Genomic DNA, 13,520 nt, shown 5'->3' with positions numbered 1-13,520 from the left:
CCCCCCCAAAGCCATAAACCAACAAAGGAAGAGAAGGAGAGGCTGGCTGTGGACTCCCTTCATCCCAGAGTCCCTGGGTTTATTACAATGAATAACCTTTATTTACTTTCATTAGACTATTAAGCACCAGCACAGTCATTTTTCCCCCTGAAACTCTGAGCAGGGCCCATAAAGCAAATCCAAAGCCTAATTGAGTTCATTTTAATTTCTCTCCGATCACAGCGAATTACTCTGGTGATAAATCAGGGGGCAGGCTCACCCCCAGTAGAAGGCCTAATTTGCAGCTAATTACAAAACTGATTTCTACAGGAAGATCAATACAAGAAGGAATTGGAAATGACTAGGCAGTCCTAGCCAAGCAGGGACAGGGGCGGGGAGGGGGCAGCATGCGTGGAGCCTGCTGGAGGAGGGGAAGATGTGGGGAGGGGGTTGGGGAAGTGCATGGAAAAAAACGGAGGAGAAAGAGCAGAAAATCAGTTTTAATTTAACGTAATATTAATCAGAGCAACTTTTCCTGCTGTTTTGTAGCCTTCCTGGTTTCTCCAGCTCCCGCGTCTGGTCTGGAGGCTGCCACAATAAAAAGGCAATTACCAGAGCCTTTCGGACAGGACACCCTTTCAGATTCAATGGCTCTCCCCCTCCCACCCTTCTGTTAGCCATGTGGCTCCCCCCTCCCCAATTTCATACCCCAATGCACAGAGTGACAGAGGCAGCGGATGAGGCTTTGTTTCTAAAAAGCTAGGACAGAGGTAACAGTGGAGGGGAGGCAAGCGACCCAGGCAGAGACCCTGGCGACAGTGGGATAACACTGGCTGCTTCCTACAGCCCGCCTGTCCTAGTCATGTCATTGTAGTCCTATGCCCCAGCTGTCCTTGTCATCAGGGCAAACACCTCCCATCTCCACTCAGCCAAGAGGAGGGGATGTGGATTTCCCCTTTCTTTTCCCCTGGGCAGACACAGCCAGCCATCCCCATCCCCACAGCACTGAACGAAGGCTCAGCCATACCACAGATAACAGGCCAGATTCCTCACCCCTCTTCCCCTTCACAGCATCAAGCAGGCGGGTGGGACAGTTCATCCCAGGATGCCCTGCCCTCATCCTCCTCAACCCTCTTGTCACTTCATCTTCTCCATTTCCTCCTCCTCCTCCTCTTCCATCTGTGCAGGGGTTTGCATCTCTACTCTTCCTCCTCCCCATCTGTACACCCTTCCCTTTCTCCCATCGCATCAATAGCGAGCTGTCTTTCTCCTCTCTTCCCCAGGGTAATGAGTACTCCCTCCCAGCTCTGACCCCTGGTCTCGATGAAGTCAAATCAAGTCTATCCACCTCTGCTAACCCAGACCTGGGGACAAATGTGTCAGGACCCCAGACGTACCCTGTGGTGACCGGTAAGCTGCCTGACCAAACAGCAAAACCAAGCTTTTTATTTATTTCCCTCATCACCATTAGCTTCTGCTTTTTCTGCTAATGCAAGATACCCCTCTGTGGCAAACAAGGACAGAGACAGAAAGACTGTGGAGAACATAAGAGCTCAAAAGAAGTTTGAAATTCAGAGTGTTGGCAGTTTTGGGTACACTTAGATGTGTCCAGCTGTGACTCAAAGACAGGCAAACCCAGACGTGAATCACGAACTTGTGTGCCCAGATGGGGCTTAGGGTTGGATGCTGGTTGAGGACAAATATGTCCAAATACGCACTGTGATTTTTTTCCTTTGTATCTGAGAACAACAGGGTCATAGCTTACCCATTATCTCCACTTGGTTTTCTTTTGGAGAAATAATAATTTAAGTTTTATTCAGCCCTGGCATTTGGAAGGGGCATTTGCAAATTAAATACCAAGATCTGCTGAACTGTGAATGCTAAACTCCCTCCTGCTTAAGCCCATGAGTCTCTAATGAAAGCTGGCAAAAAAATTTGTTCGCAGCCTTTCCTCATGTGTGGGCACATATAAACTCAGATATGTCTGAGAGAGTAGAAACTGTGAGCAAGCACATGACAGCAGACAAATCTGGATGCAGAGAAATAGAAGGCAATCTCTGTGCAGATGCATCACTGAAATTTCCTTTTTGCTGGTGGCACGTGCAGAACCTGAGTGGCACAGCTTGGCCTGGCGCCACAGGTCACTCCCACACTGTCCTGATACTGGTGTTAGACTGCCGGCCCTGTGTGTGTCTAGAGCCGTAAGGAAGTATTCTGATGCCACGGCCCTTCTTCTCAAGGCTTTAGTTGCCATCTGTGTCTGCTCACACAGCTACCATAGACTTGAACATCTCCTCCTGGGTAGCTAAAGAGGCTGCAAGGCTCAAGTGACTTGCCCCTGTTTGGTATATTCCCCTTTCTTGACAACTTCTCTAGCCCCTCTAGAAACCTCACGGCAGAAGTTGAGAAACAACTCAAGACAAAGAGGTCTCAGTCCTGTTAGCAAGGGAAGAAGCTTCTTGTCCCTTGACCAAAACAGTCCTCTGATGGCACAGAATCAAGAGCACTGGAGTTTGTATCTCATTTTTCTCTTGCAGAAGCCCCAGCTAATAGCCCCCAATGTCAAAGCAGCTCATGGCTGAGGCAGGCAATCATTGCTTGTTCAGCAAACACTGACCAAGAGCATATTGTTGCATGCAACTTTTGGCTACCAAGAACTTTGGGACCAGGCAGGATTAGTAACAGTTAACTCAAACACAGAGAATATCCAGTGTGAGGTCTGCAAAATCTTTTGGAGAACATGGGAGATGAACTGCATTATTCAGGAAGTGTCTAGAAAGCATGACATCCCCAGACCTTTTTCATGGCTTTTACAGCTATCAGGCTTGAGTCAGAATCCTTGTAGCCATGCAGTTTCTTAGCCAACCAGAAAAAAAAAAGCGGCCTAGCTGTGGCAAAAGTGTTTTACTTTTCTTTGTATTTGGAAAACTCAGCTGGTGTTCATCTAATGTTCAGCAGATCCACATCTCTTACAGGAAATATCTTCTTGTCTTTGGGGAGCAAAGCCAGTAGGAGAGCAAGGCGAATCCCCACAGCTGAATGCAAAGGTGACATGTCTACAGTCAGAGTTTAAGATTCAAAAGGACCATGAAAATAATTCTTTTTAGTCCTTTTGCCGAAGTGAAGATGGTGCATTCCAGCCTGTTAATGTGAGAGCAGGCTTCCTGAAGGCTGGGACACTACACAGGCCTTGGACATGACTCTCACAAGGGCGCAGCAGGAGACAGATTTGGTCTCACAAAAGAGACTATAGGCCAAGACAAAAAATTTTCTTCATGTCCCCCCCAACCTGTGCCACCCCTACTCTGTTCCCTGCCACACTCCCAGCTCAGCTTGAGAACATCCCCATCTGATCCATCTGGATCCAAGAGTGAGAAAAGTTCATTTCAGACCCAGCTTGACATTCCCAGGTGGCAACTTAGCACTAACATCTCAATCTGTATGCGACATTTCAATCAGTGCAGAGTAACAAAAGCAGAACTATTAGCACTGGGAGCTGTTCACTGGTTGTAATGATGGAGAAACTCAGAAACTGGAAATGAAAAGGGGAAGAAAAAGCCCCTCAACACCCTGAAAGGCATCAAGGGAAGAGGGGCGGAGAATTTTTCCTCTACACTTAGGCCAGGATCCAATGTTTGGATTAATGGTGCCATTACCCAAGAAAAGACTTCAGATAATGCTCATTCTTAAAATGTTTTTGCTGGCAATTAAATGGTTGCAGGTATTGATCTTCATTGATCTGATGTTCTCAATTTGCATAATCTATTAAAGATGAATGATTCATGATATGTTTGCTATGGGGCTGGGCAATGCTTTCAGGAAGGACCAGAGAGGTGAGGAACTCAGTGCTGCCTCCTGATCTACCCCAGCTAGGAAATTAAGGAAGAGGCATGCAGATTTCTTTGGTATCACCCAGATCCTGCTCCCAGAAAGGGATATTGGAGTAATAGTGAGTATTGAATTGCTGGCTGCCTCTTTTGCTGCTATGGTGTCATCCTCAGAATGCCTCTTACTTTTGTCCCAGGGCAGTCTGTGAATCCAGGTGATACCTGAAACAAATGTGAAACAAATCTACGCATTCAGGGTACAAATTCTGTGTGCAGTCACTTCACAATGTAAGATTTAGAGCTTCAGTCTACAAGCAAGTCTCCCCAGGTTAGTCTTCCCAGACAGAAGAAAATATCGCTAGGTCTTTCCAAACCAAAGCTGTATGACACTAGATTCTGTCCTTTCTGAAGACTTAAGAGAAAGTCCTTCTCTCAGGCTCATGACTAACTGTCCTCAGCAAGCTCTTTCAGTTCACACCATTCTGAGAACACACCCCTCCAAAAGCCATCAAAACCTCAACAATATGTAGCTACCGAAGATTCTGAAATGTAGGAGATCATTAAGGAACAGTGTTACTGAAATCCCTTTATCTGGGGACTTGTCTGGGGGCTTCTTGGAACTGAAGAGCTGAAAATGCTGCAAAACAAGCAGCCACCACTTCAACGTGCCAGAAGGTCTTCCCCAAAGTCCTGGGCATCTATTCAAAGACACAGCACCACAGCTATGTACAGCCCAGCCTTACCTAGTACTGCCGATATCAAACACTCCCCTTCAGACAATTATTCTACTAACATGTCTTAGATGGCTCATTTATTACTCATGTCTCCTAAAGCATTTTTTTGCTGTGGAGCAGACAGGTCATCCTTATTTCTCCCTATTAAGTACATGCAAGGAATTTCCATGAATGAGTTGACACTTAGGGACTAGCTGGACCCTAGGCTAGGAAACATACTCTGCTGTCCTGCATATGGAACCGACAATGCAGAAATTTTCAACTTCCTTGTGACAATTCAGAAAGAGAAAGCTCTTAAGAGTTACTTGAGAACACCACCTCATGTCTTTCTGCACACACAGGCCAGCAGACCAGCTACATCTTGCCTTGATGTTGCATGGCTCTCATAGCTGGATTGGTGTAGATCCCTCTCAGTTTCTTGGACAGTATCTTTGGTCAGAATTCCTAGAAGCAAAGATCCAAGCTTGAACATACCATGATAAAGCAAGTACATGCAGTTGAACACTGTTCCAAGAATTTTGTTGTTCAGAGTTGTTCTACTTCAATTATGTCTCTTGAAGGCAAACAGTCAAAGCAGATGAGCATAAATCTCCACAGGACTAGGTAAACACAGAAAACCTCAATAGCTTTCCTTTATTCACTCGTTTCCATGGATCTTTGAGTTTGGAAGGTACTCAATAGCTAGGTAGGTACTCAACAGCCAAGAGGGGAGTGGAGAAGAACCTCAAGATTTTGGCACTAGCAATAGGAGTACTTTAAAAGCACAAGGATGTTCACAGAAGCCTTGAATCAAGAAGAGAACAAAGGTTAAGATCTGTCTTTAAGCACTACCAGAAGTCCCAGCTTCTGGAATAGTCGTGCAAAGAAGTGAGATGTCTTCAAAGCAGGTTCTGGGGACTTAGATTAATCGTTTGGGAACAGAGCCCTTTCCAACTCAATTATCTAGCCCAGGAGTTACCCAACAGAAAGGCAGCACTACAGCACGATGGACCTTTCGTGTATGGCTTGAAACTTGCTTGTTAACTACTAAAGGGGAGGGTTTACCTACTGGATGGGTCATAAATTTACAGGAAAGGTGAAGAAAAATTTCCTTTAGTTGAATCCCAGAAGTTTTAACTAAATAGACCTTGTTTGTGAGCCCACTACAATCCGTGAGATGTACAAAGAAAAAGTAAAGGTAAAAGACAAGATGAAAAAAACCCCATCACTCCAGGAACTTCTACGGTGACTGAAGTGGGAGTATGTGTCCCCTTCTCTTCCTGTGAGGAGGTTTATGAGTGCTTCTCTGCTACAGTTAGCACCTATTAACAGGAATATAGAACTTTTAAAGTCATCACCACCCACACCAAAACACCTACCATGTACTATATGGAAAATGTTTCCTTCTCTCTGGGAAATATTTTTTTTCCCTAAAGCAACAAATATCATCCAGGCTGAGAAATCCTGATGACAACTCATGGTATATCAAACAAAGGCACCACAAAAGCAAAAAGTTCATGGATTTCACTTTCCTTTAGACCTCCCCTCTCTGACATGGGATCAGATTTTTTTCAGTTTATTTTTTAAATTCATACATGAATGTATGCAAAAAAAGTTGGAATTACTGACTAAAAAGGATACTTGCTATACCTGAAAAACATAAAAAACGTAGTACTCAAACAGCATCTGATTTCTATGAAAGTTTTCAAGAAAGCTGTGATGCTAATCATGGAGAAATAAGTGGCTAGACACTTGGATCCAAAATTTTTCTGAAATGCAAAACCATCCTTTGAGAACTTTAGCCTCCTGCCAGGTGAAAAGATATTATTTCCTTCATTTAAAATTAGTGAGTGAACCAAAGAAAATTTTGTTCAGTTCAATAACCTGGTCATTTAAAATGAAGAAACAAACTAGGATTTGAAAAAGCAGGAACATTTGTTTTCCTCAAATTAAGTGAATTAGAGTTGGTATGAAAGGATGAAATCTATAAGTTTTAAAATAGGGTTCTTAAATCAGTCCAACTTCCTCCTTATATCTATCCTTTCCTCCATTTAATAAATAATTTTTTAAGACAAAACCTGATTAGAAAAGCTTGCTTTTTCTGTTCTAATATATTTAGGAAGTCAGGGAACTTATGGTCATTTTATTTAATTAGCATGAATAATTACAAATACTGTGTTTAATTTAAGTCTAATTTCCATCCAAATATAACTTGACACAGATAACAAGTAAAAAGTTAATAATCTAATAAAATAGTAATATGGACTCATTGTTCACTATTTTCCCATGTAATAATATGTGAAGACAAATTATATTAAACAACATAATTGCTTAAATAAATGTGCACATGATGCAGTTCATCTACTTAGCAAAAACCGAAATAACTATGTTTAGGGTAAATTTTGTATTTGTCAAAATATTTGTTACGTCCCATAAAATTCAAGCATGTAGAAAACAGCCTCACAGTGGAAATGTAAAACAAGTTCATCCAGCTTGCTCTTTTAAATCGTGACTAAAACTGACCATTACATTCAGTTGTACTTAAAATGCTACGGTGAGAGCGGAAGCATTTCCTTCCCCTTTTCCTTGTTTGTACTGGTGAAAAATTCCTGTCTTACTCCAGTCTAATTTAGCCTCTGATACCAGTGAGCAATGGCCCTGGCCAGGGCTTGACTAAGCTGACTTAAGAAAACCTCTTTAGCAAACTGCTGTGGGGGCCCAAGTTGGCTTTGGTGATGGCAGATCCCACAGATGCTGACCCCGCTCAGCAGCACAGCAGCATGGCTGCAGTCACCAGCAGTCAAGCAGCCTCTTAGGCACACCTCTGGATGCTCCAATGCCATGAGAATGGAATATGATAATCATTCATTAGACTGCTACAAGGCTCTTACTATCCTGCCTTACTAAAATGAAGGTCATATTTTCTGTGAGCAAGCCTCTCATATTTAAGATGAGGAACTGGCGAAAGCAGATGTCCACAGGACCTCCAAGTTTAATCAACTGTTTCCCCTCCTTAAGAAGAGATAATATCTTCTTATCTAGTCAAGGAATTTGTAAAAGCAAAAGGTGTTACTATTCTTCTCTGGGACCAAATGGCTGAGAGTGATAGATGGTCAGATGAATGATCCCTGGAACAGACAGGAACGGGAGGTGGAGGGGAAGGAATCACTTAAACTATTTATATGCATTCAGTGGAATTTTCACTGACAGTAACTGTCAGTGAACATTATGATGCTGAAGAAAGCAGCTGGTGGGCTTTAAAGGCATATTCAACCAAAGAACACAGAAATGGATGGACCCAAAAGAAATAATATCTTTGCTTTCCTTAAATTAGTATTTAAGTGAACAATAGCAGTGAGTGACAATAATGTTATATAATGACAATGGCAGTGAATTGGCATTCCCAGTCCAATTTTCTTCAGCAAGAGGACAGCATTGCAAGCTGCCACACTCTGTGGTGCTGGACAAAAGGGGACTTTTTAAAAGAAAATAATTGTATTGTATTGTCTTTCCAGAAATTCAAGTTTTGCCTTTTCTTCTGAGGTTAAATGAAGGATCCAAGAAGTACAACTTTGATAAAAATTCTTATGATGTAGATATTTGCCCAGTGTAGCGAAGACTGTGCTTTATACCTGAGTTAAGCAGACATTAATAACTTTTGATGTCCATCAGCTGGACTGGAATTAATCAGAATTTCTCTTCACTTCTTGTACAACCAAAATTGCCCACTGCAGTCTTTCAGAGAACTAGAGAGTTTGGAGTAATCTTTGTCCCATCTTTTTAAGTTTAGGACTGCTGTGGGTTACCAAGGAAGATCTATCCTATCTTGTGATCAGTAAAATACCATTATGATGAAACCTTGGAGTTACCTATGATGAGGACTGCATGAAAAACTAACAGGTTCTAATTGCATTGCCCAGTACATATTTCAAAAGCATCTTGTTTAAGAGGTAACATTCAAGTCCCAAACCAAAAAGGAATAAGCACATTACATTTCAAGACAGGCAGAACTTGCCAAATCCAATGGGTTGGGACTCAAGAAAGGGGACAGGATAAACTCCACTGAATTTCTCTTTGCCAAGTGCACAAGTTGCATACACATCTTTCTCCCCTCCATGCAGGACTTTAAAGCATATCTTCCCTCTTCAGGTCCATCTTTAAACAAATGTACTGAGAGCCATATGAAATAGACTTCAGTGGAGTTCTCAAGTGATTAATCAGTACTCAAGTAGCTTCAAAGAGTAAGTCCAGATCACAGGTCTACTGGAAGCTCCATGTTTAACTCTATATGAAGACTATATAATTTTCTCTTCAAAGTAACATACAGAGTTAGCAGGTCAGCTTACTTGGAAAGCATCAGTTGATCTGATCAGACACAAAACCTAGATTTATAACATTCAGTTTAATGAAAAAAATAAGGTAAATGGATTACAAAATTTGACATGGAATATGATGTCACAACAGCTTTGACTCTTAGGGAAAAGCAATCCAAGGTTGTTTCTTCAAACATTTACTCAACAATGTAATGGGCTAAGAACAGGGATTAATGTGTGCAGAAACAGAAAATAAACCTGAACACACAAGGCTCACTCTCTAGTCAGTAGGAAGACAAAGGTATAATGAGAAGCAGGCTAATCTTGGCACACTTTTAAGTTCTTCTTGCAAAGGTCTGTTATGATCAGAGAAGGGAAGACAGTCTTTATTTTCAGTGCAACTTACAAAATGCTCTTGCAACAGAAAACCTAGGAAACTAAGAACAGAAAAAGTGGTTCTTCTGACATGACAGTAAGCAAAAGCAAACAATATGCTGTGTCAGTCATGTCTGGTCTTTTGTATGGCTTTTGGAACTGGAGGAAAGATTCCCATGTAGGAGAAAGTGATGTGACTCCACAGCTTATAGCGTAAACTCACCAGTCCATGAGTTCTGAGGACCCAGTCCCATTCTGTTTACCACAATGAAACTTTTCGAAGGAATAGAGAACACAAATACAGAAAAAGATGTTTCAGAGGTGGATACAAGGATAGAATTCACCTGAGATAAGATTCAGCTTTGGCACAGGGTTCCTACACGAACTTGAATATTCTTCTCTGGGCTCAGTTCCTCACAGATAAATGAGTGACCCCTAAGTGATGCTGTAAGGATATGGGTTCTAAAGGGTGGGGCACTGGGGTCATACAAATATTTGATTGAGACCTCAGGAAAAGACGAAGAACAGGAAACATTGTCAAAATGGTAAGCAGTGTTGAGTGGGTGTGTAAAAGCCATCCCTCATGCATGGATGTGCCATCTTGGTATTCTTTGTGTACTGTAATGAAAAGGAGCACTGGATGCAGATAGCTTATCCTCCAGGAAGCCAGCAATGAAAAACAAGCAGCTTATCTAGTCCTGCAACCTCCCCCTTCCCCGCTTCCCTTCCCTTCAGCACGAGAGAGCATGATAAAAGCTGAGATGAGTCTCCATAGGAACCCAAAGCTGTGAATCTTCCTCTCACTCTGCCTGGCCAAAATCCCTTCATTCGCAGTGGGAATTTAGGCTAGAGATCACCAGTTCTTGCTCGTTGCTAAAATAACAGAGGAAAGGGTTAGAAGGGAAGAAAAACAACCATAACAAAGCAAGTACAGTCAGAAAGAGAGGAGTAGGTGATGCACAAAATGTTGTTCTCTGCTGTGTTTCCACCTATATCCCCACCCTGCTGACTTTCAAGTTTCCCCCACCATGACAGTGGGCAATTTTTTTTTTGTCATCTACAAACAAGGATACTGCTTGCCTTTTAGAAGAAGAAAGGAGACTGGGGCAGGAATAGATTTCTGCTGCTTTGGAAAGGGGTTGCAAACTCATTCCATTTCCCCCCATTTGATTACAGGTTGGTATTCCAGCCTTAGGAGCAAGACATACCTTGGCATTTGCTTAAGGAGCCTTAGAAAGGAACACTCCTCAACACAACATAGACAAGCCAGTATGGCACTGCTCCACGGCTTGCTGGCATTAGCAGGACTTCTGATAGGCAGGGGCAAGTTCTCCATCACAAATATGAAAGAATTAGAGAATGGAAAAAATCAAAATTGAAAACATAAAAGATGCAGCTGAAGTTTGAGGTGGTTAAAATGAAAAATGGGACTGTGCCATTCACAGGTGGAGAGATAGATCAATCAATTGATTTTGTATACAGTGACATGCTTTGGAGCTATAATTCACTGCTGGGGCAATTATTCCAGCATAGCAGTGGCAGGAGTTATACCAGAGACAGAATTCTGGTGCTTTTAGTCAGTGGAGAGTTGGACAACAAAGGAGTAAAAAATGGTAAATGCCATCCATCAGTAAAGATACATGGGATATAAATTATGTCTGTGCAGTTGCAGAGTGTAGAGGGAAAGATAGACAGACAGATAAATAGACACATAAAAGTCTGAGTTTTGGTTGTGCAATCATTCGCTGTCTGACCTTATCCTTGCCTCCTTTCCACTATTCTTAGAGAGAAGAGTGTTTAGCATTATTGTGTTCAAGTCTCTTTGCCATGTTACTGTTGACTTCTTTATCCCCCCACACACTGAGTAAGTGGTGATGCCTCTGGAAGGTGCAAGGAATTTTTCTTCATAAGCCTTGATGTGTTCAAGAGAGGGCTGGGCTCATCTCCACTGTGAGTCTGACAGGGGTTTTAACAGCCTCACAACATCGGGACAAATAGCTCCTGGTCCCTTAACCCTTCCCAGCTTTGCAAGGCAAGGCCTAGCACTGTTGTTCCCATTGCAAGGGCTTTACACAGTCTTTCAGGCTGAAATCCTCTCTGTGGTGGCTGGGCAGAGCGGAAATCCAGGGGCTGGATCAGATTGGCCTAATGCTACAGCAGCTTAAGCAGTCTGTTTTACCAGAGATTATGGTTTCACTTACACAGAGCGCCTGAAAAATGCCGCGGTTTAGGAAGGATTATAGCTGAAAATTCCATGCTTTAAAAGAGAAATAAAGCAGGGGAGGGACTAAGAAACCCAATGTGCCTGGGGGCTGTGCAAACAGGATTAACCCCTGCCCATAGCACCTCTTGCTTCTGCCCACCCACGCTTCCATGTCCACCTTACTCTCTGCCCTTTCCTCCTCAGCAGCTCCCCACACTTGCTGTCTCTTGTATAATAAAGAGAGCTGAAAAAGGAGTATGGAAAATGCCCAGGACCGAAGTGTCCCTACTTTATTTACTTTATTTAGTCAAATGGATTTCTTGAAAAATATCACTTCACTTGCAGCCTGTGAAAGCCCAGGGAACTTTTGGCCCTCTGCCTGCAGATAGGTCTCTTCATCCAAATTATCTTGTATCGACATTATTTGGATAAAGGCTTCAAGCCCTCCCAGAATGCTGGTGATGACTCTGCCTGTCTGGTCTGAAAGTAAATCTGTGCACTCCTTGCCATCTGATGAGAGAAGATGCAGGAGAAAAATAGCTTGGGGGGTTCTCGATCTGCAGAGACAGGCTCTGGCATATGAAGTCTCCACTAGTGGGATAGCAGGACAGTGTATGGTTGTAAAAAGCAGAAGATGGGTGCTGATGTGCTGCCTACTCTGGGGACTTTAATTAACTGTACAACAAAATCCAGATACTCCAACTTCTGTTCCCCATATCCTCCACAAAAGGTCCTTGCCAAACAGAGCTTCCTAGCAAAGAAGGGAAAAGAAATTACAATCCTCACTTAGCATACCAGAGACTTGAGGAACTGTATCCCTTTTGTCCAGGACTGATTCTTCCCAACTAATTGAAACTTTCCTGCAAAGAAGTCTTGGGGATCAGAGACCTGTGCTGGCCATCCATGTTAGAAGTACTTGGAGGAGAAAACAGATGGCAAACTATCATTTCTGCCAGGTAGCAAATCTTTAGGAAACAAATGTCTCAGGATAAACAGCATTCGCAGAGAGAAATTGCCCAGCCCTTTATTGTCTAGGTGAGCACTACAGCCTCGCAACAAGGTGCCTAAAATTAATTAAGCCAGTTCTACATTAATGAAGTCAGATTTATGACCTAATTATATGTCATATTTCTATTTCTCTGTATAAATCAAAACCACCAGAACTAACTTATTTCATAGGCCATTGGCAATAGTTGTCATCACAGCAGAGAGATGGCTTTCATTTATTGGCTTGAATTTGTTTACCTGAGGATGGATGATTTGCTAGATAATTTGGATTTGATCTGATCACATCATCCATGCTTTGCTTTCAGATGTCCAAATACAGAACTCTATTACTGCTGACACAACAACAGTGGGTGTTCTGGAGTACCCATGCTTTAGGTCACAGAGTTCTCCAATTCCCAAACATCCTACTTGGCAGCCAAGTTAGGAGCAGTTGCAAAGCTGAATCTATTGTGCCTATGAAAATCTGCACATCAGAAATGGAGGCCCAATGCAAACAACAATGAAAATTAGACCTTTTATAAGTCCCCCACATTCCCTCTCTTCCATTATGTCTCTCTGTCAAGGTATCTATCTGGCAAAACTACTCTCTGGGAATAATCAGAGTCAGTCCTGACTGCTTTTATGGTTAAATCTCCAAAATGTGCCACTGTGAAAAAGATCAATTGATTGATCCATCTGTCTATTAATTGCACAGTCCCATTTGTATTTTAACCTCCTCGAACTCTAGCTATACCATTTTTGTCAAACTTTTATGAAATTTGGCTTGAGAAGCTTTGGCCATTAAACCCAGCAATCTGTTTAATAGATGCTTATAGCAAGACTGCTCTCCTGAGGAAGGTTACCTTGGGTTCGAAGAGAAAAAGCAGTGTAATTCCTTGGGCCCAACTGTGTAAGTGTAGCATCTTCATATGCCCTTGGCCAGCAAGAAAAAGCAGCAGGAAAGGGAGCACAAAAGCTTCAGAGCATTCTTCTTCCCAATCCTATGCTTCTTCCTGTCCTCCCTCTCCTGCATGTTCCCTCCCTCACCTCTCCTCTTCCTGCCTCCCATTCCTCCCCTCTGCCACTGCACTCCATTCCCCTCATCTCCTGCTGCCCTGCAGAG

At 42.7% G+C, this 13,520-nt stretch overlaps 1 protein-coding gene and 1 long non-coding RNA gene across 14 annotated transcripts in view; one reads left to right on the top strand and one right to left on the bottom strand.

Moving 5' to 3' along the window:
- LOC108444660 overlaps positions 1-13,520 on the bottom strand; it is a 93,381-nt gene that overhangs the window by 51,001 nt on the left and 28,860 nt on the right. The window lies entirely within an intron of this gene.
- The window catches only part of PAX2 (paired box 2), a 103,845-nt gene that overhangs the window by 71,216 nt on the left and 19,109 nt on the right, over positions 1-13,520 (top strand). For all 13 annotated transcript variants that reach the window (XM_017725941.1, XM_017725945.1, XM_017725948.1 and 10 more), the window contains one exon: positions 1,263-1,389. In XM_017725941.1, the coding sequence (XP_017581430.1) occupies positions 1,263-1,389 (127 nt within the window). The remainder of the gene's footprint in view (positions 1-1,262; positions 1,390-13,520) is intronic.

This window comes from Corvus brachyrhynchos, unplaced genomic scaffold, assembly GCF_000691975.1.
Source record: "Corvus brachyrhynchos isolate BGI_N302 unplaced genomic scaffold, ASM69197v1 scaffold61, whole genome shotgun sequence".
NCBI classification, from domain to species: domain Eukaryota; kingdom Metazoa; phylum Chordata; class Aves; order Passeriformes; family Corvidae; genus Corvus; species Corvus brachyrhynchos.
Note: the sequence above shows the minus strand (reverse complement) of the source record. Positions and strands in the feature narration are given on the sequence as shown.